The sequence below is a fragment of the Armigeres subalbatus genome, chromosome 3 (genome assembly GCF_024139115.2).
Source record: "Armigeres subalbatus isolate Guangzhou_Male chromosome 3, GZ_Asu_2, whole genome shotgun sequence".
NCBI classification, from domain to species: Eukaryota; Metazoa; Arthropoda; class Insecta; order Diptera; family Culicidae; genus Armigeres; species Armigeres subalbatus.
In genome coordinates, this window is record NC_085141.1 from 152831639 (window position 1) to 152859599 (window position 27961).

The following is a 27961-nucleotide window of genomic DNA, read 5'->3' on the forward strand; positions in this document are numbered from 1 at the left end:
TAACAACAAGTTATATAAAGTTTGACTATTTGGAAGTGTCATCTTCTTTATTTAGCATCGTCGGATAAGGTGGTAATGGTTAACTTTAATTGTTTAAACACGTGTTTAGCATACTGGTACAATCCGTTCGTTCCTCCACATTCATACAGTCTTAAGTTCTAATGGAATATCCTACAATGCAAACGTATCCAACGTAATCATTATCTTCTTCAGGATCTTTTTGAGATACAAACATAGGTAACGATCGGCGACTGTTCCATACTGTAGATATTCGTTTACCCTTCGGTTGAAGAATGCAAGTTTTACTAAAGCCGATTTAAGCTGCAAAAGGGCAATATTATTAAACAATCAAACTCGGGTAAATAAACTTTCAACTCAACACCGATTAACAGAAGCATCGTTGATAGTTACCTCACAGTTGTCTGTTTCCTCGAAAGCCGACTTCTTGTGGCGACACGAGTGATGGTGTAGCCTTAGATCCTTTACGCTGTGAAACTCTTGCTGAAAATAGATATCAAAGTATATAGGTATACAATGTTATTTTAATTGATCGTTTTAAATAGTTTCTAAAATAAATCATGCTCGTGTTGTTTGTATTTTGTCTCTTGGCACCACTTTCCGGAAAATAGATATATCGTATTGTTTGTAACAAGCTTATAACAGTCTATCTTTAGAGACAATGATTTCAAGTTCGATCATATGTTTTGAAATCGGCGGAAACAACGAATGCTGGTCAATTACATTGATAGTATGAGCTTCAAATAGCTAATCAAAGGCAACTAAATATTATTCACTTCACTGAACCCTATCAAATGTATATTAGAAGAACTGATTGAAATTCTAATATCAAATATAGAACTCATTTTTAATTAAGTATTTAAATCTTAATTTAAAGCACTTACCCCGCAACACTGTAAATTGAAGAAGTTGACATGTTTTCGCCCTCCCACACCTTCTAGTGAAAGTGTGGTAAACTTGGAAAGTAGCTGCGTCACATTTTCATGGATTTCAATTAAGTAATGCAGGAAGAAATTACCCGACAAATCCCAATGGCTGATTATCGAATCGAATTCGTCCAAGAAGTACTTTGTCTCTGAGATGAACTTTTCAACCTGCAATTTCGTTCAATTTATCTGTTATGCAATTTACTTTTATTTTATCTTGCTCACATCTTTATTTTGAATAACTTTCTCCATGCTATCAGCTCTTATGCAAACACCTCCTCTTTGAACCTAACTATTTTCTAAATCCAACTCTAGAAAACAAAATTGCTCAGAAATGCTGTGATGTTAACACCGGCTGCAGTCTGTTTGTTGGAACACGCTAGAAACGAACGGATGCCAGTGACAAACTACGACTGTGATTTACTTTTATAGTTCGGCGGAATCGAATTCATCTCGTGCAAATTGGCGATTGCTTGAAATAGCAGCTTTCTTTGCATTATTTCCTGGCTCTCGTCCATTTACAACAAGGCAAAGGAAGTAAACAAAGTTCGTTCATTATTCAACATTTACGAACTACTTTCTTGCTTAAACGGAACATTTGGGAAAACAAAGAAAAACTGATTAATTCACGTTGAAAGGTATCCCATGCATAAGAAAAGAAAACAAAGCTAAGCACCGTTTTTTTTTTTATTAATATTATCATCCTTATTTGCTGATCTTATATACTAGGGTAAAACGACCTATTATGGAGGGGTTAAGCACCGTGTCAAAACAAAATTGACTTCGAAAATTATTTAAAAATTACCTGTTGGTCTTTTTCCACACAATAGGACCTTAGCACTACCGCAATAATAGGCTCAAAGGATTCAAATTTTTAATGAAAAATGTTGATTTTTCATAATTTTGAACGGAATTTTGTCAAACAAAAGCTGTTCTAGTCGGTAATTCGACGAGTTTTAGCATATCCACAATTGTTTTTAATGCTATTATATCCAGAATGGACTATTTTAACACTACCGCAACATTAGGACATACCACAACGATAGGACGATTTACCCTACAGATACATTGTTAGTTATTATTAAATTATAGATTTCAATTGCCTCTGACAGTTCGGATTTTTCCACTGATTGAATTGAAAAAAAAAATAGTTTGAAAAACATGTAGGAACCACAACTGTTTTTGTCTAAAATTGGAAATTATTCTGTTGGAGATCTATCTCAGTATCTCAATATTAAAAATTCTATGAAGTTCATACTAGGAAGACAAATTCAGAATAATTTTGAAAATTTTATTTTGAATCCTCTGAAGTGCCTTTTTTGGTATTGCAGCATAAAGTTCATTATGGCACAGCATACAACATGGCTGGTCTAAAAATTTGTGTGTAAATCAAATATTTGTTCTTGAGATAAAGTTTTGATTTTCTGTTTATGAGTGAATGTAGACACTTAATATATTTGTTACTTTTGGCTTGAATGCCTTCAATGTGAGTTTTAAAAGTTTCTGATCTAGCATTAATCCTAAATATTTAGCTTCACTAGACCAACTAATTGGAACCATTCATAGTGACACCATATGCCTGCTAGACGGTTTCAAATAAGATGCTCTCGGCTTATGTAGGAAAATTATGAGCTGAGTTTTGGAAGCATTTGTGGAAATTTTCCATGTTTGCAAGTGGAAAAAGTATCCAAGCTTTTTTGCCAGCTTCTTCAAATTACACGAAAGCCTCGCCATTTGGTGGAAAGGCCCGTGTCATCTGCAAACAAAGATTTTTGATACCCTGGTGGTAAATTTGGTAAGTCAGAAGTAAAAATATTATGCAATATGGACCCCAGTATGCTGCCTTGGGGAACAGATAATCTATCAGATTTCGAATTCTGATAAATAATTTTGGATCTGCTTGAAGTGTATTGTGTGAAATTCAAAATTAATCAATTTTACAATTAAACCTTCAACACTGTCAAATGCTTTCTCTATATCAAGAAGAGCAACCAGCCGAATATATGTTAGATTTGTAGAGTTGAATTAAATGTGTAACTCTTAATAACTGATAAGTGCCCCTAACGAACAACAAATTTCTCATAAATTGAATTGTGGTTAATATGTTCCATATTCCTATTCAAAATAATCTATTGAAACAATTTTCTTATTGAAGAAAGCAAACTGATTGGGCGATAACTAAAAGCATACACTGGATTTTCGTTCAGATCCATATTGGAATAACTTTGGCGTTTTTCCATTTATCTGAGATGTATGTAATAAAAATCATTTATTAAATTAATTAATCAAAAAAGATAGAAAGCTCCCTTCCCAAGAAGTTTTTGAAAAGCATGTGTAGAATACCATCGTCACGCGGAGCTTTCATATTTTTAAATATTTTAGTTACAGATCTTAGCTTCATCCAAATTATTTAGTTCCAAATGAAGGGTCAAAAACATTCTCTTGTTTGAGAATGTCTTCGAACCTCCGCGTAACCTGATCCTCAATCAGACTAGTAAGACCTAGACTCAAATTATGGGCACTCTCAAACTGCTGAGCAAGTTTTTGCGCCTTTTCACCATTTGTTAATCTAAGCTTTTTTTCTCATATAAGCGCTGAAATTGGCTTTTGCGGTTTTTAAAAGATTTTTATAAATTTTCAAATGGGTTTCAAGCTTTGGTTTCATTTTGAGACATTATTCTCAAAATTAGTATTTATCAGAATATCGAATCGTTATTTGCCTTTCTCGTTTACAAAGTATACGTAAAGGTTATATGATCGCTCCAAAAATTAACTTTTTATAGAAGGCCCGGAGACCCATTGTTTTATATACCGATCGACTCTGCTCGACGAATTGAGGTGATGTCTGTGTGTGCGTATGTCTGTGCGCAATACACTCATTTTTAAGGCACTTATCCTAAATCGAATCGATATAATCGCAATAAGTTGCATTTGACGCAGAATCCTGTCCCATTGTTTCCTATTGAAAATTGACCAGTTCGGACTTTGGGCTCAGATGTTATGGCCAAAATACAATTTTTTTGTACCTTAAACTGGCGCGTAAAAATTTCTCACTCATTTTCTTGCATTTATTCTTAACCGATTTGCTCGTAACAGATTGCATTTGACGGGGATCCTTTCCCATTGTTTCCTATTGAAAATTGGCCATATCAGACTATGGGCTCAAAAGTTATGGCCAAAATACTTTTTTATAACACACAAGAAAGGCTCCATCACCGCTAGGTGGATTAATCTGGGTTTTATTTCATTTTCAAATCTCGTCAAATAGTTTTTAAAAGCAGAATCGCGAGTTCTTGCCTTCGCCTCACATTTTGAAGAAGGATCAGTAACCGAAGATCGTCGGCAATAATAATGGAGATGAATTTTATTTCACTTTTCTCGAACAACGTCAGACAGCAACTTATTTGCGACTGAATCTGGTCACACATGCAGTGGCCGAGGTGGAACATGTGCGACAATTAAATTTGTCAAAGAGCAGTGTCAATATGACTTTTGTATCCAGAAGAATATCAAGATCAGAATTCCTATTGAAGTTTACATCTAAACCAAACAAACAGATCCGTAGCGTGGACTCTCTGCGCCCTTGGCAAAACTTTTTGGGCGCCCTTTTCTTACTAAGTAAATCAAGAGCAGAAATTAAATATAAACTGCATATGTCGAATCGGAAATGTCATTGAATTAAATGTGGCTATAATGATCATTTTTCGAAACTCGAATACATAGTTTGTCTGAAGAAAATTATCCATTTGTTATCAAAGAAGAGCCTTCCGAATTTGGGTTGATTATGGTTGTAGTCCCCGAGGGAATCGCTTGAATCTGGATCACTTTGAGCTAGTGAATTTAAAAATAAATTTTATCCCTGCTATAAAACATTATAAATTTAAAATTATATGAATGAGTATTTGTCCAACCTTCGAGTGCTATTAGGTTCCAAACTACATTCATTTCAATAATTGCGTTAGTTTTGTTGATATTTTTTTTTGCTTAGCTTCAAATTTCAAAAATAGTTTCATTGTTACATTGTCGCCACTTCGCAGTAAACATTGCATATCCTCGCATTCAAACAATAACGACAGCGTTGACGTTTTAGTCCACATTCAAATAAACAATCGCTCACCTTGAGTGATTAATTGTAGATTCTCACCATGGATGATCAATTCAACACGTATTCTCAAAGATCTGATTAGAAAATTCTAATACTGTTGTAAATAAAAATATCCGTACTAATTGTTAAAATAGAAGTTGCATAGATCACATCACTTTCCATGGTGAATCCCGATCTATGTTTCTGATTACCCCACCCAACTAACACAAATTTCTTCCCGTGGTAATTGTGGGAATGCAGAGGTATTCTAGGTCTCTAGTAGCAACAATAACCACACAATAACCTTTCCCAACAGTTCCGATCAATCACGGAGTAGCAACCAGAGCCTAAAATATTCATCTTCATGAAGCAACTTCGGTCCGAATTTTGACAAACATCGCATGAATATTCAAAACATAGATTGACATAGTCAGACGACTACTCCACCAGCTCATTCATTCGACTGTCATTGAATGTGCTTACCATGTGCCGAAAAAAACATAGTTAGCATTGTTTATGTTGATGTTTACCGTTGAAAGTGCCTCACGGACGAAAATCAATATTCAGTTCTATGTGATAAATTACTTTACGTGTTCAGATTTCAGATAACTTATCAATTTGTAAAATATGCATAAATATTCAATGACTAATATTGAACCGAATATTGACAGTCCAGAGCCGACTATGAATGTGTCTGGAAGTGAACTGACAAATGAAGAAAGGTAGACTTCACCAAAAAAAATTCGATTGTTTTACACTCTGGTAGCAACCATTCCATTGATATGTACAGTCAATCAAGCAAAGGTAAGCCAAAGCTAAGAAATAAAACTGGCCGAAGACACATTTTTATTCAATTATCACACGTTGTTTTTAATAATAAACATTGAATTGAGTTAGATTTTGTTATGCATATCTGGTCGGGTATAGTCCAAGAGGCGATTGATTTCGCCATGACCGTAGAAAAGACTGCGCCTAATCCGAAACGGGTCAAACACTGCCGTAATCTGAGAAAGTGACGTATGCGCCGTTTTCCAAAAATGGTGTTAACGAGTAGTACTCATCGTACTCTTTAACAGAAAAATGGAAAACATGTATGTTGTAAAGGCGCACACGTCACTTTTCCAGATTACGGCAGGACAGCAATCCGGCAAAGGGGTTCAAAGCCAAGCCAAACGACGTGTGACCATAAAGGTCAAACGCTGTCTGGACGGAGCAGACCGGAGTAAAACGGTGTCGATCAGAGAAGGGAAATTCTCGGGCCAAAAAGGTAAAATACACCAACAACACGCAAGTCACTAGGCCACAAAAGGGTACCAGTCGGCTCATATGTAAGCAAATTTGGTCAAATTTGGGTTGCTGCAACCAAATCAGTGAGAGTTGTGTTACTCGGGACGTTGAAGTCCTTAAATAGCTGCTGCGGGTGGCTAGAAGTCATGTGGCGATAGGACAGGACCGGTGAAACGATCTTGGTGTTGAAACGTGGAACGCAAGCATGCGACACGGCCTACAAGAAGCTGACCCACAAGTCTTGGGTGGTCATTGGGCGCGGAAGTGACCATTCAGTGTAAGCAACTAGACGAGATCACGACCGCGGAAAATATCGTCTCTGCCGTCAGAGAGGAGAGTGGTACAGACGTTGAGAAGACCTCTGTACGAATAAGAGATGGACGCTTTAGTACGCAATTAGCGTACCTTAGGTTACCGGTTGCGGAAGCCAAAAAGGTCATTGAGCAAGGGAAGTTGAAGATCAGTTAGCAGACTCCAGTCACCTTCAGTGCACAGGTGATATTGGTGCTTAGAGTCCGTGCATAAGTCCTACGACTGTGAGGGCCCAGACCGAAACAATCTGTGCCATAGTTGTAACGAGGGCACAAACCATACGAATGCGATAAGGCACCAAAGTAAATGATTAATTTTAATTAAACTTGATTTGATGATTAAAAAAGCACCAAAGTGCATCATCTTTGTCAGCAAGAAGCAGGCCTGTTATCACGTTATGGGTGGACTCTTAACTATTGTGCAACTGCTATGACAATCGAGGACCGACGTCGGTCTCTTGCTCGACCCGTACAATGTTCCTGACGATAACGGCAAGTGGGTGGTGGGCGGGTATAGGATGGTGGCTATTCAATTCGGCGGGACAATTCTCGGTCCAAGAGGTGGTACACTCCTCCGCTGAGGGTGTCGCGATAACCAAGATCAATGGTGTGTTCTACTGTAGCTGATATGCCCCACCAAGGTGGCATTTAAAACAGTTCGACCAGATGATCGACAGATTATCGTCCAACTTAGTGGGTCGGAAACCGGTCGTCATAGCGGGAGATTTCAGCGATTAGGTAGTGGAGTGGGGCAGCCGCTGCACCAATCACAGGGGTTAAGCGCTACTAGAGGCGCTACATAGTGAAGCCCGACGCAGTGTTAGTCAATGATGGTTCCATTAACACATTCAGAAGGAATGGGCTGGAGTCATGGATTGACGTAACGTTTGTCATTCCTTGTCTGGCACCAGAAATGGACCGTAGGGTGGACGAGGGCTACACCCATAGTGATCATTCAGCAATTCGCTTAAGGTCTGAGGGAAGCCTCTCGCGGTAGAGCGCTATTTTCATACTAAAATGTCTATAACTCGGAATTGGAAACGAATTTCGCTTATCCCAACTGACAATCTCTCTGGAATTTATCAAGGAATGTTCTTAGAAAATTTTGTGGACCTACCATTTCCCAAATTTGAATTTAGCTCTAAATACTAAACAATAAAAACTACTAAAATTTTGCTTCTCAGTACCACTCTCCGATGTATTGAGGCATAAGGGAACCGAATTTTGCAGAACCCAACTGACAAAAGTTTTGAAATTTTTCAACGATCATTATGATGTAATGAAAAGTATATGTCACCGCATTAAATTTTGAAGGAAGTTTTTAAATCGCATTCGTATGGTTTGTGCCCTTCCTCGTTACAACTATGGCACAGATTGTTTCGGTCTGGGCCCTCACAGTCGTAGGACTTATGCACGGACTCTAAGCACCAATATCACCTGTGCACTGAAGGTGACTGGAGTCTGCTAACTGATCTTCAACTTCCCTTGCTCAATGACCTTTTTGGCTTCCGCAACCGGTAACATAAGGTACGCTAACTGCGTACTAAAGCGTCCGTCTCTTATTCGTAAAGAGGTCTTCTCAACGTCTGTACAACTCTCCTCTCTGACGGCAGAGACGATATTTTCCGCGGTCGTGATCTCGTCTAGTTGCTTACACTGAATGGTCACTTCCGCGCCCAATGACCACCCAAGACTTGTGGGTCAGCTTCTTGTAGGCCGTGTCGCATGCTTGCGTTCTACGTTTCAACACCAAGATCGTTTCACCGGTCCTGTCCTATCGCCGCATGACTTCCAGCCACCCGCAGCAGTGATTTAAGGACTTCAACGTCCCGAGTAACACAACTCTCACTGATTTGGTTGCAGCAAACCAAATTTGACCAAATTTGATTACATATGAGCCGACTGGTACCCTTTTGTGGCCTAGTGACTTGCGTGTTGTTTGTGTATTTTACCTTTTTGGCCCGAGAATTTCCCTTCTCGGATCGACACCGTTTTACTCCGGTCCGCTCCGTCCAGACAGCGTTTGACCTTTATTGTCACACGTCGTTTTTCTTGGCTTTAAACCCCTTTGCCGGATTGCTGTGTTTGACCCATTTCGGATTAGGCGCAGTCTTTTCTACGGTCATGGCGAAATCAATCGCCTTTTGGACTATACCTGACCAGATATGCATAACAAAATCTAACTCAATTCAATGGTTATTATTAAAAAAAAACCCTGATTAGTCCACCTAGCGGTGATGGTGCCTTTCTCGTGCATTATAAAAATAGTATTCTAGCCATTGCTCTTGAGCCCATAGTCCGATCTGGCTAATTTTCAATAGGAAACAATGGTAGAGTATTTTGCGTCGAATGCAACTTGTTGCGAATAAATCGGTTAAGGATAAGTGCCTGAAAAATGAATGACATTTTTTACTCAATTTTTCTATAAAAAAGTGGTATTTTGGCCATAACTTCCGAGCCCATAGTCCGATCTGACCAATTTTCAATAGGAAACAATGGCAGAGTATCGGATGCAACCTGCAACTTCAACCAAGTTTTCCAAATTCCATACAAAAACTACTATTTCGGGAGAGTAGTCAACACCATATTTTCTAGTGGCGCACGGCAGGAAAGGAGCGATGAGAGCGATAGAAAGTCCGTCAACTTTGTATGTAGCGTGACACTAGAAAAAAGCGTATTCCCATTTGTAAACACGAAGATACCAAATAAATAAATAGAAATCAAGTTCCTCCAGGAATTCCTCCGGAAGTTCCTCAAGGAATTCCTCCGACGATTCCTCCAGGAATTCCTCCAGAAGTTCCTCCTGGAATGCCTCCGGAAGTTCCTCCAGGAATTCGTCCGCAAGTTCCTCCAGGAATTCCTCCGGAAGCTTCTCAAGAAATTCCTCCGGAATCTCTTCCAGGAATTCCTCAGCAAGCTCCTCCTCAATTTCTCCGGAAGTTGCTCCATCCTCTAAGAATTCCTTAGGGTGTTCCTCCAGGAATTTCTCCGGAAGTTCCTACAGGAACTCCTGCGAAAGTTCCTCCAGGAACTCCTGCGAAGGTTCCTCCAGGAACTCCTGCGAAAGTTCCTCCAGGAATTCCTCCGGAAGTTCCTCCGAAAGTTTCTCCAGGAATTCGTCCGGAAGTTCCTCCAGGAATTCGTCGTCGGAGGAACTTCCGGAGGAATTCCCGGAGGAACTCCCGGAGGAACTTCCGGAGGAATTCCCAAAGGAACTTCCTGAGGAATTCCCAAAGGAACTTCCGGAGGAATTCCCAAAGGAACTACCGGAGGAATTCCCAAAGGAACTTCCGGAGGAATTCTCAAAGGAACTTCCGGAGGAATTCCCGAAGGAACTTCCGGAGGAATTCCCGAAGGAACTTACGGAGGAATTCCCGAAGGAACTTCCGGAGGAATTCCCGAAGGAACTTACGGAGGAATTCCCGAAGGAACTTCCGGAGGAATTCCCGAAGGAACTTCCGGAGGAATTCCCGAAGGAACTTCCGGAGGAATTCCCGAAGGAACTTCCGGAGGAATTCTCGAAGGAACTTCCGAAGGAATTCCCGGAGGAACTTCCGGAGGAATTCCCGGAGGAACTTCCGGAGGAATTCCCGGAGGAACTTCCGGAGGAATTCCCGGAGGAACTTCCGGAGGAATTCCCGGAGGAACTTCCGGAGGAATTCCCGGAGGAACTTCCGGAGGAATTCCCGGAGGAACTTCCGGAGGAATTCCCGGAGGAACTTCCGGAGGAATTCCCGGAGGAACTTCCGGAGGAATTCCCGGAGGAACTTCCGGAGGAATTCGGAGGAACTTCCGGAGGAATTCCCGGAGGAACTTCCGGAGGAATTCCCGGAGGAACTTCCGGAGGAATTCGGAGGAACTTCCGGAGGAATTCCCGGAGGAACTTCCGGAGGAATTCCCGGAGGAACTTCCGGAGGAATTCGGAGGAACTTCCGGAGGAATTCCCGGAGGAACTTCCGGAGGAATTCCCGGAGGAACTTCCGGAGGAATTCCCGGAGGAACTTCGGAGGAATTCCCGGAGGAACTTCCGGAGGAATTCGGAGGAACTTCCGGAGGAATTCCCGGAGGAACTTCCGGAGGAATTCCCGGAGGAACTTCCGGAGGAATTCCCGGAGGAACTTCCGGAGGAATTCGGAGGAACTTCGGAGGAATTCCCGGAGGAACTTCCGGAGGAATTTCGGAGGAACTTCCGGAGGAATTCCCGGAGGAACTTCGGAGGAATTCCCGGAGGAACTTCCGGAGGAATTCCCGGAGGAACTTCCGGAGGAATTCGGAGGAACTTCCGGAGGAATTCTGGAGGAACTTCCGGAGGAATTCCCGGAGGAACTTCCGGAGGAATTCCCGGAGGAACTTCCGGAGGAATTCCCGGAGGAACTTCCGGAGGAATTCGGAGGAACTTCCGGAGGAATTCGGAGGAACTTCCGGAGGAATTCGGAGGAACTTCGGAGGAATTCGGAGGAACTTCCGGAGGAATTCCCGGAGGAACTTCCGGAGGAATTCGGAGGAACTTCCGGAGGAATTGGAGGAACTTCCGGAGGAATTCCCGGAGGAACTTCGGAGGAATTCCCGGAGGAACTTCCGGAGGAATTCCCGGAGGAACTTCCGGAGGAATTCCCGGAGGAACTTCCGGAGGAATTCCCGGAGGAACTTCCGGAGGAATTCCCGGAGGAACTTCCGGAGGAATTCCCGGAGGAACTTCCGGAGGAATTCCCGGAGGAACTTCCGGAGGAATTTTCCGGAGGAATTCTCGGAGGAACTTCCGGAGAAATTCCCGGAGGAACTTCCGGAGAAATTCTCGGGGGAACTTCCGGAGGATTTTTGGGGGAACTTCCGGAGGAATTTTCGGGGGAACTTCCGGAGGAATTCCCGGAGGAACATCCGGAGGAATTCCCGGAGGAACTACCATGGGAAAGAAAAGGTTAATATTACTGCATATTGTTGACTAGAAAAAAAAAAAGTTATGAGCGAAACACGCAACTAGGCCCACGACCAGAGACACTCTCTTACTACATCAGTGGTGCTCAGCATTTTGGTCGTTTTCCCCTTAATTTACTTGTCACACAATAACAAAGCTAGTTATTGTACGAAAGCTTTCAAATATATCTATCAGCTGACGATCTTCTTCTTCTTCTTGGCATTACATCCCCAAACTGGGACAGAGGCGCCTCACAGCTTAGTGTTCATTAAGCACTTCCACGGTTATTAACTGCGAGGTTTCTAAGCCAAGTTACCATTTTTGCATTCGTACATCATGAGGCTAACACGATGATACTTTTATGACCAGGGAAGTCGAGACAATTTCCAATCCTAAACCGGCATCTGGAACCAGCCACCCTCAGCATGGTCTTGCTTTATAGCTGCGCGTCTTACCGCACGGCCAAGGAGACGATATTGAAACGAATATTTATTTTAAAATCACTCCGTATGACTTGATCAAAGTGAAATTACAGTGCGGCCCGCGGGCCGCACCTTTGTTTTGCTGTGATCGTTTCTTGTCGAGCGAATTTAATACCAATATCCGTTTTATTATCCTCAGCAGATAGATACATTTGCGTGGTCAAAGCTCATTTTTCTTGTGTGAGAAGCGAATTAAGGAAAGAAATGCCCAAACTACTGAGCACCTCTGTACTACATATTTACATTCACATTATATATTTACATAACGCAAAAATTGACCATTTTCAACCCCCCACACTCCCCCTCGTAACGTTTTTTGTATGAAACGGGTCTGAAAGTGGTATTACCCGTAGCGCTCTGACCGTCTGATGGGTACCCTCCCACCCCTTAAAGCGTTATGTAATTTGTGAATGGGCCCTAAAAGTTAAAGCTGGATTTCGGATTATAGAGTTTATCATAAGCTCATTCGGTTAATGTTTATTGATTCAAAATTTTAAAGAATTTGAAATAATTTTTTGCATTCTTTTCAAGTTTATGATCAGGTTTAATGTGTATTCTTCTCCGAAAGTTATATACTCATTCAATCGATGACGCATGTGGTCCAGCTTTGCAAAAGCAGATTTTAGCTGGAAGAGATGATAAAATATATTTATAACGTGTTTACAATGTGCAGATTATTTAGTTTAAATGCTGGTATGAGCAAAGGTATATCGTCAGATCATTTTTTCTAGTCACATAGCATTCACGTTAAGAAACTCGCACAAATTCGTAGACTTAATACAGAAACAAAAAAAAACTTCGCAGACTTTCTGGGTGTACTTGTAATATCCTTTCGAATTTAGGGAAGGAATGCTAAGTATATTTCAATGGACACCTAAGAAGTATACAGCAAACCCTACGACCACCCATTGGAGTAAGAAAAGAAGATTCTCCAGCACCGGGCACCTCCCAATAACGACACTTGCAGAGGTGCCTTCACCATCTTATGTAATACAAAATGAAGCTATTGATAAGTCTTTCACCTGCATGGAATATAAGATCCTCATGTTGTAAACTTTGTATAAAATTTGAAATTGAATAAAAAATAAAAAAAACTTCCTGTTTTGCCTTATTTTAGAAGGTTTGAATCAACCATATTAAAATCAATCTAATGCATTGTGATTATGTGGAGATGATCAATATTATTATAATTTTTATTGGATATACAATGTAACTGTGGTGGAAAATCAATTTCTGTATTCGGTAGCTGACCCCCGGGTCCGGCCAGTGAGACTTTTTCATGTGATCAAATAGCCATTCTTTACACTTGTTTTGTTAAACTTACTTCGATTCAATTGTTTCTTCTTGCTACGCTATCAGAAAGCCACAGAAACAAGCAGAAACAATAATTGAAGATGTTATTGAAAATTGTGGGAATTTGGAGTAGGACGTAAGAAATGTAGCTGGAGAATCAAATAAGCTCAATTACCACAACTGAAAGCAAGTGAAAAATATTACTATTCTAAATGATATATTTACATGCTCATGTAACAGGCATTGGGTCATATTAAGACATGATGCAATAGTCCGGTACATAGGAACACTTTCCTGCACCGTGAAATTTTTCACCAAAATTCATCATAAAAATACATCGTCGAAAAACGTGTAGGCTGCGAGGCGACAATATCCCAGTGAGGGGATGTAATGCCAATGAAGAAGAAGATGATGATTAATCAATGATTATATTTTGTGTATACACGTAAACATAATCCGGGTAATTGGAGAGTTTTTCATTGGATGGCTTAAGTGTCCGGATCTGGGGGATTTCCTCCTAATATTAGAGAAAGTTTGAAATTTTGAAAAATTCATTGTTCTACTTTATGTTGCATATTTGTTTATGAATTAACGCGATAATAATAGCAATAACCTCTGTGTAGGGGAGACCGGGTATGGTCCAATGCACCGAGTTCATCATTGACGTTTGAGCGGTGCGCTGTTTACTAAGAATGAATACTTTTTCATTCATCGAGTTCATTCAAGTGTTCATTTTCAGTAAACAGCGCACCGCTCAAACGTCATTGTGTTCATTCGGTGCATTGGACCATTAGCATTGGCAATGCACCGAATAAACACAATGACGTTTGAGACGGGCGCTGTTTACTAAAAATGAACACTTGCATGAACTCGATGAATGAAAAAGTATTCATTCTTAGTAAACAGCACACCGCTCAAACGTCAATGATGAACTCGGTGCATTGGACCATGGTTGGCCGAGTTTTGCTTTCGGATTGTCTGTACTCATTCTGGTAAGGCTTTTCGAAAAACGGTTTTGCTGTCGAACACATACATCATGTATATATGATACATGTCTTGAGCACATGTGTGATATTTTCATCGATGAAACACAAGAGAAAAGATATTAACAAACGAATGCGGCTGAGAAATTAGGCCCACCAACCCTAGAGCTGGGGTACACTGAGAGAAATGGACGTACGATTTTCAATCAAACGCCTTATTGCCACAAGGAATCGGTATTGCTTAATTCAGCATTGTATAGCCACCCACGATTTGAACAACCATAAAAGCTATGCTATGAAATGCTGAGAAAAGCCATTGAGACGCAAATTTGATTACCTTTTTGCCTTTCTCGTACAACAAAGTTGTTCCAAAAGGCTATATGATCATTCCAAAAACGAATTTTTGATAGGACAGCCATAGTGTAATATACCAATCGACTCAGTTCGACGAACTGAGGTGATGTCTGTATGTGTGAGTGCATGTGTGTGTGTATGTATACGAATTTTGTAGACACACTTTTCAAAACTAAGTTTTGTCTTGCTTGCAACAGGTTCCATTCGACGGGGATTCTTGTCCCATTGTTTACTATTTAAAGTTGGCCAAATTGGACTATGGGATCAGAAGTTATGGCCAAAATACTATTTTTATGCCAAAACACGCTAAAATATGCTTATTTATATATATTTTTTAAAGTATTTTTCCACGAGAAAGGCATCAACTCCGCTAGGTGGATTTTTTTTATTTTTAAAAAGTATTAAAAATGCTCCAAACAGGCGGTTGCAGCGCTCCTATCGGATAGTAATGGAAGTTGGCTGCATTTAGAAGTTCAAACCACGGTATATTTTGGTTCAAACCATGATCAGTTTTCACCGTGTATATATGTTAAAATTTCAACAATTCAAAGATTGTTTCTCGATTCTGGGTTTATTTTTTTAAATTCTTAATTATTCTTTATTGTTGCTTCTTATTATTTCTAGACCAACATTTGAAAAGGGCGTAACCGCCAAAATTTATTCCTCCTGATTCTTCGTCTACATATATAGCTATACAATGTTGATCTAGATTTGTTCAAAATGGCAGGAAAAACCGGCATATGGCCAGTAAAAAAACCTACATCTTTTAGGTAAACAATACATCAATTAACATTCAACGAACACTTAAGTCTAATTGAACGTATACTAAATATTCCTAATCCTATTTCCAAACATTGATATATTGATCTCACTCCTCTCTACTCCTGCTTATTTCGCTAGTGCTGTACTTTTTACAACGGTACGAGTCCTTGAGGGTTAAATCTTTTTTTTTTTCATTTTTTGCCGATCGCTTGAAGTCGCCAGATGATAAGGTCTGTGTCTCCATCGCAGGCAGTAACTTTAGCGTTCCGCAGTGAATTTATTCTTAGTTTATCAGTGAATGAAGTGAGTTTTTTAGGGTAAAGTGCCCAATAGTGGACCCCAACCAATACTGGACCCTCCAGCCATTTTTGCATTATTACTGCACAATGTCAACATTTTGCTATGAAATTCTATCGGGAGATCCTACCTTACAGTTCTATGATTTGATTACATGCATTGGAAATGCTATGGAAAGTAAAATTAGATGATTTTTTACAATTCTATAAAAAATAAACACGAGAGTGTCCATTATAGGAATATTTTGGGGATTCCATAATAGGCAAGAAAAACGTTCCGAAACGGGACATGAAAATCAAATGAAGTGTCGACTTTAGGGAAGCAATTTCCTATTATGGACCCCCACGGGGTCTACTATAGGGCAAATTCAGTTAGACTTTAAAATGTTGATTTCAACGAATAACGTCGTGTATTTGGGTGTTTTATGTATGTATCGTGAAAATGAAAAGATATTTTAGTTACTAGATAAAGATTGTCGCTTCGGTTCCCTTTGTTCTGCTGTCCGAAACATGTGTGGTACATACCTGTCAAATCGTATGGATTTTCCTTCTTTGACATTTAGCTCCCCTATCCTCGCCAGCAAAAGATGTTCCGGACAGCGACGACAGCGACAATCTTTATCTAGTAACTAAAATATCTTTTTGAAAATGGGATGCAAAGCTTGTTGTTAGATATCAAGCAGAGTTAATATGTTGAACATTTCTAAACCTTATGACAGGAAGAGCAAAATTCCGCTACTAGGGGGTCCACTATTGGGCATTTCACCCTATATCATTTGCTATCCCTTCAAGGTGAAGGTGGGTTGAGTACTCTGCCAACTACGTCCTTAAAGTTATTGTCGTAGGCGATTCGTGAAGGTGTCGTCAGATTCAGAAATAGGTTGATTTTGTAACTGAATTATTATTTATTTAGCTACTTTTTTCACGGTATCAAGTTTAGTCTCAAGGTCCTTTTCTATTTTTATAATCATATTTTTTATTGGTTTGACTTTTCTTCATCTTGTTTTTGATGGATGAATCGAACGGAGGCGAAACGCCTCCCAAAGATAATGTTTTCCGCACGAGTTTCTATCACTCATCTTCTCCTGGCCCTTGTGTTGTTTACTTTCGGCAGAAAGCGAAAAGCCTAAATTTTCTGGGAATTAAACGTGAGTTGACGCGTCATTTTCTTAAGACTGATTTCAATCAGATCAACAGGAACAAACTACCTAGGGTTTCTTACCCCCTTCCCGGCCTAACATGCATACGACTGCATTATTTAATTGATATTTATGACAGGAAGCAACTTTTCTTGAATTTGGTGGGCCGTGCAATACTGCAATGGGGTTCACTTCTGCTTGAAAAAAAAGTTATTCTTGATAAACATCATTTGGAAAAGCTTTTATTTTGATTTAAATTAACGAGGTGCAGCATTCATTTCAGTCATAGCGATTGCATTTCCGGCACACTTCAAACCAGATCCCGGCTTATGCAAAATTTCACTCAATCTCTCAACATTATACTCTTATTATCTCTCGTGTCTGTAGAAATTGCAACGTAAACAAGAATATGCACGTTCCACTACAACATGATGCCAGATGGTATTACACCCAGGTTTTTTTTTACACGGTTTGGTTTTAGTCGTTTAAGACCTTCAGCGTCAACGAAACAATGAGTTAACCCCACGAAAAAAAATCACAAAAAATCAAAGAAAATTCAGAGGGTATTTAAAAAGCTGCGAATGTTCAGGTTCACCGAGAAATTAATGAATCCCAACCGTGTAAAAAAAAACCTGGGTGTATTAATAATATTTTTTATTTGGTTGGAAAGATATATTCACTTATCCAAATTCCTTTTAAATACATAAAAGCTATATATTTTTCACTTTTTGAAATCGACAGAATTATAAATGATATGGTAGCGTCAACGTATTAGACAGTTTTCCTAGTGATGATGAAAGATTATTTTCATACTAAAAAAGAATCCTGGCCTTTTGGCAGCACGGTGCGGCTAGAAGTACTTATGCCGAGGTTTAGAATTAGTTTAGAAAACTTGAATAACTAATAATTATATTGATATGGAAATGCTAATATCATCTTCCAAACTTAGACGTACATGTTCATGATAGAATTAAAGGCGTAAGTATAGAATTGATAGTTTGGATACGGCAGACATGAAGAATGTTTTTTTTCATAGAAGTCGATTTGAAAGCGAGCGGAGGGCAATACTCGTTTGCAAATTAGAAGCAATGCATCACGGATGAATTTTTCATGCCAAATCGAATTAAACCCAACAAAAGCAAAAGAAAACCTGATATACGATTATTCAAATGGATGATTCAATTCAGCCTTGAGTTTTTAGGTACTGATTTGGGTGTGTTACAACTCACGCTTGATTTGAATCATCCATGAGTTTTGAGATTTTTAGTTTTTCCCAACACTGATCCCACATCAGTAGAATTATATGTTTCGTAGAGAGTATGTCCGAAAACGGGCAAAGAATCATAAAAAATCTCGGCTCCGTAAAGTGTTATACATGCCTGAGCTCGTTAAATAAAAGCAACGGGTTAAAAATCAAATGTTTATTACCTAAATAATGTGATCGAATGTTTAAATAAATTATCTCACTTCCAGTATACTTAAACGAATATTGGGGCATTGATTGAACCAGAAAGATGATAAACAAAAAAATCTCCACGGGAAAGCATAGGAAGAAGTTGTTAAAACTCTTCAAAAAAATTAAAAGCAATTGAATTAAAAATGGTAAGCAGTATTTCTATTCGAAATTTTATTTTGTGATTCACACTTAATACACAATGTATGAAAAGTCCAACCCCGCACTGCTTACCGTTTTTAATTAAATTGCTTTTAGGATTTTTCAGAAGAGTTTTCAAACTTCTTCGAATGCTTTCCCGTGGAGATTTTTTTGATTATCATCTTTCTGTTTCTTCTTCTTCTTCATGCAACATTAAAGCGTCAATGCTATTCATATTGCTTTAGGTTAATTTCCTACTAATGAGATCGAATGATTCCAATATAGTTCAAACCATGATTAAATACTCTACACTGCTGGAAATGAGTATAACACTAGGAATTGAGTTCCGTATTTGAAGACGGTCTTAAAATTAATAAATTTACCGTATAACATATATGGATGAACATCTCGATTCCGATAAGTTGAGTTTTATATTCCAGTTAAAATAGTAATTAAAAGTAATTTGAATGCATTTGGATTTCTTTATGTTTTTAGTTGGTAAGAATTATAAATCCACACTATATAAAGTTCCATATACAAGTGTTGCCTTTATAATTATATACTAATGGGCACAAGTAATCAAAATGTATACAAATAACTTTCATTGATTGAAAATTCATGCCATTTTGAGCTGAAAACTTTTTAGTATTTTTCATGTTTTGAATGAAGTACACCGAGGCCTCCAGTAGCCTTGCGAGCAAAGGCGCAGGATTGCCAATCCGAAGATGGCGAGTTCGATTCTCGTTCCGGTCTAGGATGTTTTGGGTTGGAAACATTCTCGACTCCCTGGGCATAGTGTATCCATTGTACTTGCCACACGAGATACATACTCATGCAATCGCGGGCATAGAAAAGCTTTCAATTAATAACTGAGAAAATGCCAATAGAATACTAAGTTGATAAGCCGACCAAGTTCCAGTTGGAATGTAGAGCCATAGAAGAAAAAGAAGAAGAAGACACCGGGGCAAGTTGAAATTTGGGTTAGGTTGAAACGAAAGCTGTAATTTATACCGGAAATTACCGAATGCTCTGGTTATTATTATCTTTTTTTTCAACAAACTGCTCCCCTTAACGCAGATTTTAGCTACTAAAAGCATTCCCTGCCATTGTTTACATTTCGCCCTTTGCAAAATCCAAACCAACTGTCTGGCGGTCCAATGAAATGGGTCTCAAAATATTGTTTGGAAGAGCTTTTTCATCAAATTTTCACGGTATATGTTCCTTCAATGCTAAATAAACATAATGATTATGAAAAACGGGAGCCTTCCTTAGCTTAGAGGTAAGATGCGCGGCTATAAAGCAAGACCATGGGTGGGTGGCTGGGTTCCATTCCCGGTGCCGGTCTAGGCAATTTTCGGATTGGAAATTGCCTCGACTTCTCTGGGCATAAAAGTATCATCGTATTAGCCTCGTGAGTCGTGAACGAATGCAAAAATGGTAACATGGCTTATAAACCTCGCGGTTAAAAACTGTGGAAGTGCTGAAAGAACAGTAAGCAGCGAGGCGGCAATGTCCCAGTGTGGGATGTCTGCCAATAGGAAGAAGAAGACGATTATGAAAAAAACGATGAGAGACCCGTTTTAAATTTTGGATTTTGTTCGGGGCAAATAGAAATGCGTGGTGCGGGGAAAGTTGAAACAACTATTCACAACGTCACCCTTACACTTAAAACAAATGTTTTATTCCAGAATTCAACATGGTGAAAAAATATATACAGTGAAAACACATAAATTTATAAAAAAAGGCCATATTTCTGTACCTAAATAATTTTTTATAATTATCCACCTCTCCCTTTCATGTTTGCAACCCTCCTACAATCTCCGCCAAAGAATAGAATGAAAAGAGGTCATATTTAACCTTTTCCCGCCTACGACTTTTTCCAAATATTTCTATAGGAATGAATCATCTTTGAGAATTAAAAGTTATTTGGAATAAGGTAGATGTACCAGTCGTGGCTATAGCACCAGTTGTCGCACTAGTCCATTATACACCAAGTGGTACATCATATCACCACAAAACATTTTCTGTTCCGTGAAGCATATTCATAAGATACAGAAACACCTTCAATATCTTCCAAATCAAACAAACCATAATTGTAAAAAAACACGTTGCTTAAATTTTGTCGTTCTTTGCACCAGTTGTCGCACTAGTTAGTGGTCCTATTATGGAAAATCACATAAGAAAACAATGGGATTTGCCATAATAGGAACCAAAATAAAGAAAAGTGCCACAACTGGTTCATACGTACCTATTATGTATCAAGCAGTTTTGGGTACTATTACGAATTTTAATGCGGATTTCACATTCGTTCTAAGGAGCAGGAAGGGAAACCTTTACTTGATATATCAACACCACCCACATGCCTTTTATTTATAATTTTTTAAAATAGTTATTCTTAACTATGGCCTAAGCTAAAATTGGAGGAAAACAAAAAAAATAGTTTAACGATTTGTACTCAAAATTGATTATGTTCGCAGTCTAAAGATGTGCCAAATATTGCTTTTTGTTGTTGAAACTACTGTAGTTAGAAGATGCAAAATTTGATGGTGCTCTAGAGTAGGGCTGTGCACAATGAAGGTTTATTGATATCGGCGATATCAGGGGGGCAGCAGGGACTATGTCCAAGGGCTTGACGATCCCTCCCCAGGCCATCTGCGAGTTGTGGGGCTTGCCTAGGATGTGGTGGGGTTTGACAGTGGGCCCTGTTAAACCTCTATAAAAAGCTGCATGTATCCGCAAGTAGGCCCCACCAAAGCGACCGTGTGCCGCTCAAAGCGCACAAGCCCAAGTCCTGGTGTTAGGTGGGACGCTAAACAGCCCTGACACGACGGCCCTCCGACGAGACAGGAGGTTTGCGCTGGCCCAATAAGCCGCCTAGAAAACCAATCATTACGAACAATATAAGAGATAATGCGACTCGATATAATCGGCAAAGACCTAGGCGACGAATACAGGATCACGATTGGAAGCTTGGAACATGGAATTGCAAGTCGCTAGGTTTCGCAGGTTGCGACAGGATGATCTACGATGAATTACATCCGCGCAACTTCGACGTCGTGGCGCTGCAGGAGATTTGCTGGACAGGACAGAAAGTGTGGAAAAGCGGGCATCGAGCGGCTACCTTCTACCAAAGCTGTGGCACCACCAACGAGCTGGGAACCGGCTTCATAGTGCTGGGTAAGATGCGCCAACGCGTGATTGGGTGGCAGCCAATCAACGCAAGGATGTGCAAGCTGAGGATTAAAGGCCGTTTCTTCTACTATAGCATCATCAACGTGCACTGCCCACACGAAGGGAGACCCGACGACGAGAAAGAAGCGTTCTACGCACAGCTGGAGCAGACATACGATGGATGCCCACTGCGGGACGTCAAAATCGTCATCGGTGACATGAACGCACAGGTAGGAAGGGAGGAAATGTATAGACCGGTCATCGGACCGGATAGTCTGCACACCGTATCGAATGACAACGGCCAACGATGCATAAACTTCGCAGCCTCCCGCGGAATGGTAGTCCGAAGCACCTTCTTTCCCCGCAAAAATATCCACAAGGCCACATGGAGATCACCTAACCAAGAAACGGAAAACCAAATCGACCACGTTCTAATCGACGGTAAATTCTTCTCCGACATTACGAACGTCCGCACTTACCGCACTGCGAATATTGAATCCGACCACTACCTCGTTGCAGTATGCCTGCGCTCAAAACTCTCGACGGTGTACAACACGCGTCGAAGTCGGACGCCGCGGCTTAACATTGGGCGGCTACAAGATGGTAGACTAGCCCAAGAATACGCGCAGCAGCTGGAAGTGGCACTTCCAACGGAAGAGCAGCTAGGCGCAGCGTCTCTTGAAGATGGCTGGAGAGATATTCGATCCGCCATTGGTAGCACAGCAACCGCTGCACTTGGCACGGTGCCACCGGATCAGAGAAACGACTGGTATGACGGCGAATGTGAGCAGTTAGTGGAAGAGAAGAATGCAGCATGGGCGAGATTGCTGCAACACCGCACGAGGGCGAACGAGGCACGATATAAACAGGCGCGGAACAGACAAAACTCGATTTTCCGGAGGAAAAAGCGCCAGCAGGAAGATCGAGACCGTGAAGAAACGGAGCAACTGTACCGCGCTAATAACACACGAAAGTTCTATGAGAAGTTAAACCGTTCACGTAAGGGCCACGTGCCACAGCCTGATATGTGTAAGGACATAAACGGGAACCTTCTTACGAACGAGCGTGAGGTGATCCAAAGGTGGCGGCAGCACTACGAAGAACACCTGAATGGCGATGTGGCAGTCGAAGATGGCGGTATGGTGATGGACCTGGGAGAACGCGCGCAGGACATAATTCTACTGGCTCCGGATCTCCAGGAAATCCAGGAGGAGATTGGCCGGCTGAAGAACAACAAAGCCCCTGGGGTTGACCAACTACCAGGAGAGCTATTTAAACACGGTGGTGAGGCACTGGCTAGAGCGCTGCACTGGGTCATTACCAAGATTTGGGAGGAGGAAGTTTTGCCGCAGGAGTGGATGGAAGGTGTCGTGTGTCCCATCTACAAAAAGGGCGATAAGCTGGATTGTAGCAACTACCGCGCAATCACATTGCTGAACGCCGCCTACAAGGTACTCTCTCAAATTTTATGCCGTCGACTAGCACCAACTGCAAGGGAGTTCGTGGGGCAGTACCAGGCGGGTTCTATGGGCGAACGCTCCACCACGGACCAGGTGTTCGCCATTCGCCAAGTACTGCAGAAATGCCGCGAATACAACGTGCCCACACATCATCTATTCATCGACTTCAAAGCCGCATATGATACAATCGATCGGGACCAGCTATGGCAGCTAATGCACGAACACGGTTTTCCGGATAAAATGACACGGTTGATCAAAGCGACGATGGATCGGGTGATGTGCGTAGTTCGAGTTTCAGTCGAGTCCCTTCGAAACCCGCAGAGGGTTACGGCAAGGTGATGGTCTTTCGTGTTTGCTATTCAACATCGCTTTGGAAGGGTAATACGAAGAGCAGGGATTAACACGAGTGGTACAATTTTCAATAAGTCCGTCCAGCTATTTGGTTTCGCCGACGACATAGATATTATGGCACGTAACTTTGAGAAGATGGAGGAAGCCTACATCAGACTGAAGAGGGAAGCTAAGCGGATCGGACTAGTCATCAACACGTCAAAGACGAAGTACATGATAGGAAGAGGTTCAAGAGAAGACAATGTGAGCCACCCACCGCGAGTTTGCATCGGTGGTGACGAAATCGAGGTGGTAGAAGAATTTGTGTACTTGGGCTCACTGGTGACTGCCGAAAATGACACCAGCAGAGAAATTCGGAGACGCATAGTGGCTGGAAATCGTACGTACTTTGGACTCCGCAAGACTCTCCGATCGAATAGAGTTCGCCGCCGTACCAAACTGACAATCTACAAAACGCTAATTAGACCGGTAGTCCTCTACGGACACGAGACCTGGACGATGCTCGTGGAGGACCAACGCGCACTTGGAGTTTTCGAAAGGAAAGTGCTGCGTACCATCTATGGTGGGGTGCAGATGGCGGACGGTACGTGGAGGAGGCGAATGAACCACGAATTGCATCAGCTGTTGGGAGAACCATCCATCGTTCACACCGCGAAAATCGGACGACTGCGATGGGCCGGGCACGTAGCCAGAATGTCGGACAGTAACCCGGTGAAAATGGCTCTCGACAACGATCCGACGGGCACAAGAAGGCGAGGTGCGCAGCGGGCAAGGTGGATCGATCAGGTGGAAGATGACTTGCGGACCCTCCGTAGACTGCGTGGTTGGCGACGTGTAGCCATGGACCGAGCCGAATGGAGAAGACTTTTATATACCGCACAGGCCACTTCGGCCTTAGTCTGATTAAATAATAATAATGATATCGGCGATATTCATTTGATGGAATATCGGTATCGGCGATATATCGGGTTCGAAAATATCGGATTTCGGATCGATATCCGATAAATTAAAAAAATACAGTGTTTATCCGATTTTGTCTACTACCGACTTTATCAAGTTTTTAACTCTATTTTGTTACCCCAAAAGAATTTTAAAATTTTAAATGCTCTTATCTATCTCGGTAATAACATCGCAAACGGCAATAATTTTCATAAAATAACTTTCACCCTCTGTGGTATATTATGAATGATTTTAGATTACCTGCCAAGGGCCATGCCTTTTCGTTCACGCTTTTTTTGCGAATATAAACGAATATAAAAATAGAAAATATTTTGTTTTTCGATTTTGTCACTTTTACTATTCACACTTACGTCTTATATCACTCGTTTGGGATCCAAACTACTTCGAGATGGCAGAGTATACGGCTTGCATTAGGAAACACTTCCACTCGACATCGAGTCGAGTCAAGTGCGAGACACTGTATACGACCTTACTGTTGAGGTCGAAATACGTATCTGTCAAAGGTACAATAAAGTGGTGGAATTAAAAGGGTTTGTACAAACTCGTCTTATGACAAGTAAATACATTCCACTAAAAGCTTAAATAATTTTCCTATTAGAAAACAGTTTCTCCGATAAAACCGACGTTGGCTACAGTGGAAGAAGGGTTCAATCAAAGTTCATTGCCTATTTTCGGGGTATTGACCACCCGGATTGGAGATCAATTATTATGTTTGAAAATTAATTTATTGAAATTGCACAACAAGTGAAAGATTTAGCTCGAAAATTGTATTGGAAGTAACCACTTCTTTAGGTTGGGTTTGAACCTGCGACCTCAGTATGCTAGACAGGGTCTTTCCTTACTATGCTACGAAGGACCTTCGTCGTCCTCCACAGCTTAACAGGTACTGATGAACCCAATTTCCCAACAGCAGACACAATGGCCATTTTTAAAAAATGTGATGTGTTTGCCAGTGTATGTACACAGCAAACTATTTTGAAAATTCAACGTCGTGTCAAATTGCAGCTTATCCCAACAAACGAATAAACACTCGATATTCAATTAAATTGGACTGGATTTTACAAGCAAGCACGGTTTAAATGTATTTTGATTTAATAGAACAGTGAGATCGATTGAATGTTACGTTTATTTACATGCTCCAAATATGTGTGTGTGTGCGTCATCCTCTATCCCTCACCCAACCGGGGGCGTTGATTAAGTAGTGCTACGAATAATTTGATCAGATCTCATGCTCCATAATGGTGCCCTTTTTGTTACGACAACTAGTACGACAAAAAGGAATCACATCTGCAGGAAGAATTGTTTTTTTTTCAGGATGTGGAGGGAAAGGGATGTACTAGTTGTTCATAACAGGTACAGCAAAACTTCACAAGGATGCCCTTATTCATACTAACTACTCAGGGAGTAGAAGGTCAAGAAGAGCCACCGTTACTGACTAAAGCGTGAACCGGATACCTGGGACTCCCACAATATCCGCGGCAATAGCAGCAAACGATGCCCTGTACGTATTTAGTTCATTTTTTTTTGTATAGATTGATGAAGCAATGAAGGAAAGAAAAGTAAAGAACTGGAACGTGCTCACCAATTTAGTTTGTCCAAAAAAGCTCCAATTTTGAATAGCAAACACCAAGGATATCCGAAGAGACCACATAATTTCCTAAAGTTTTGCATTTGTTATTCTCCTTTGCTTCCAATGAAATCGTGGTAACCACGTGGCGGCTACGAAATTTTCATGTGGGGTTATCAGCTTCCGATAGCTGTTATTGTCCTGGCTGCTATAGTCAAGTTGATTCAGCTCAGTACCAGCTCACAATTTTGATTTAACACCTTAAAATGAGCAGATATTAGGAAACGTTCAGATTATGGAAAATTGAGTTATTGAATCGGGTCTCAAAGCATGGGTGCGATTTGTGGAAGCACTAAATAAATTCATCATCCTTGCAGAAATCAGCGGCTGTCTCTTGGCGTTTAAAATTCTAAACACGCCGCACGCAATTGCAATGAACCAAGTGTTAAAATGCACTGCGGATCAAATCAACCTTTACGTGTTTGATGGGGAATAGATTTGAAGTCACTTAATTTTTTTCTCACAAATGTTTGCTGGACAATTTTTCGTTAGTCATTACACCATGACCGCGACGTCGGATGGTAACACTATCACACATATTGGCACGGGATTAAATCGCGGAACATATCGGACAGCTGGTACCGTGGCACTATCGAGGAATGTAGATCAATTCTCAAACGGATAAGTTGGAGGCCATGTGATGATGTATTTGAATTAAATTCTACAGAAATATTTTGTAATATACAGAAACAGACGAAAATTTGCGACAGCGAAATTATGTTTCAACCATTCACACGCGTTGTCTACTTCGATCTATTTACATGCTCCAAATGTGTGCATGAAAATACATTTAAAATCACAACATATTTTTATCTGTGTAGTTTTTAGTTGATTTAATGGTTATCACCATTCTTTAAATCGATCACAAAGATTTATCGATATCGGCGATATTTGAATTCAATGATATCGGGTATCGTATCGATAAATTTCATCCGATAATATCGATATTATCGATTTTATCGATATTTGCACAGCCCTACTCTATGCATGTTCTAGTTTTGAAATTATTATTCTACTTTAATCTTCTTTACCTCGAAGTGAGCACTTGCTTTATAAAAATTAAAACATGAAGTATGTAAATATTTCATAAAGTCTCATTTAGCTTCCTCAGCTGCCTCTTACTTCCATCAAGAGGTATGTGAGTGATATGCTGGTTAATTATTAATGTGATTTTTTGATGAATTATCAAACACAAAATTCACGTAAACCAAATCCTGAAAAGTAATCCGAGTGGTGACTGGTGACCGCAGGAAGTAATCAATCGGATAACTTTTCAACATAATTCATATTTTGGGTCTCTAGATTTTTGCTAAGAAAAACGCGTCGTTCGGCAAGCTCCTAACAATGTTTTTTAAATTAAATGTTAACCCACCTCTAAAGCATTAGTGTAGCGTATAAATGGTTCATTATGTACTGCTTTATAGTGCTTCCGCAACTCACCAGCATCATGGAATGCCAACTGAAAAGTATGGAGTTAGAATAAAATCGAAAAATCTACTGTAGCTTACTTACTCCACAGCAGAACAACTCTTTTTCTGTTTTGGCACTTCCATCGTCGTAAGGGATCGCACCAAATTTTAACAACAATTGCTTTACCTTGGTGCGAATCTCTCGCAGATAGCTATGGAACACACCCCTGTAGGGGTCTTTGTGCAAGATGATTCCATTATAGTCCTGCATGAATTTCTGCACGTCCTTTGTAATCATATCCAGCTGTAAAGATATTGTGTTCAATGAAAATGGAAATGTTTCCAAGATATGAACTTAATTAACTAACGTTTCTGTACTTGTGGCTATAATTGTACACTGGCTGATGAACGTAAGCAGTAACCCGAACCATCCTTGAAAGACGTTTTCCCGACCGTTCTCAAAATGAAAATGAGAGTTTTTACACTTGGTGTTTTTAGCCGTCCCTCAAATCCTAGCCATTGTTTTGTCTTAAATTAGA

General features: G+C 40.4%; 1 protein-coding gene across 4 annotated transcripts; it reads right to left on the bottom strand.

Annotated features, from left to right (window-relative positions):
• Positions 1-10: 10 nt before the first annotated feature.
• On the bottom strand, positions 11-27946 carry LOC134221023 (uncharacterized). 4 transcript variants are annotated; one of them, XM_062700200.1, is made up of 6 exons: positions 27791-27946; positions 27526-27726; positions 27386-27472; positions 412-501; positions 234-321; positions 11-171 (listed from the first exon to the last, which is right to left on the bottom strand). In XM_062700200.1, coding segments are annotated over exons 1-6 (531 nt in total). In that variant the 5' UTR covers positions 27854-27946; the 3' UTR covers positions 11-169. The 4 variants fall into 4 exon arrangements, with proteins under 4 accessions (XP_062556184.1, XP_062556183.1, XP_062556186.1 ...); XM_062700199.1 differs by having other exon boundaries at positions 11-321; XM_062700202.1 differs by lacking the exons at positions 27386-27472; positions 27526-27726; positions 27791-27946 and adding exons at positions 903-1112; positions 1170-1357 and having other exon boundaries at positions 11-321.
• Positions 27947-27961: the final 15 nt, after the last annotated feature.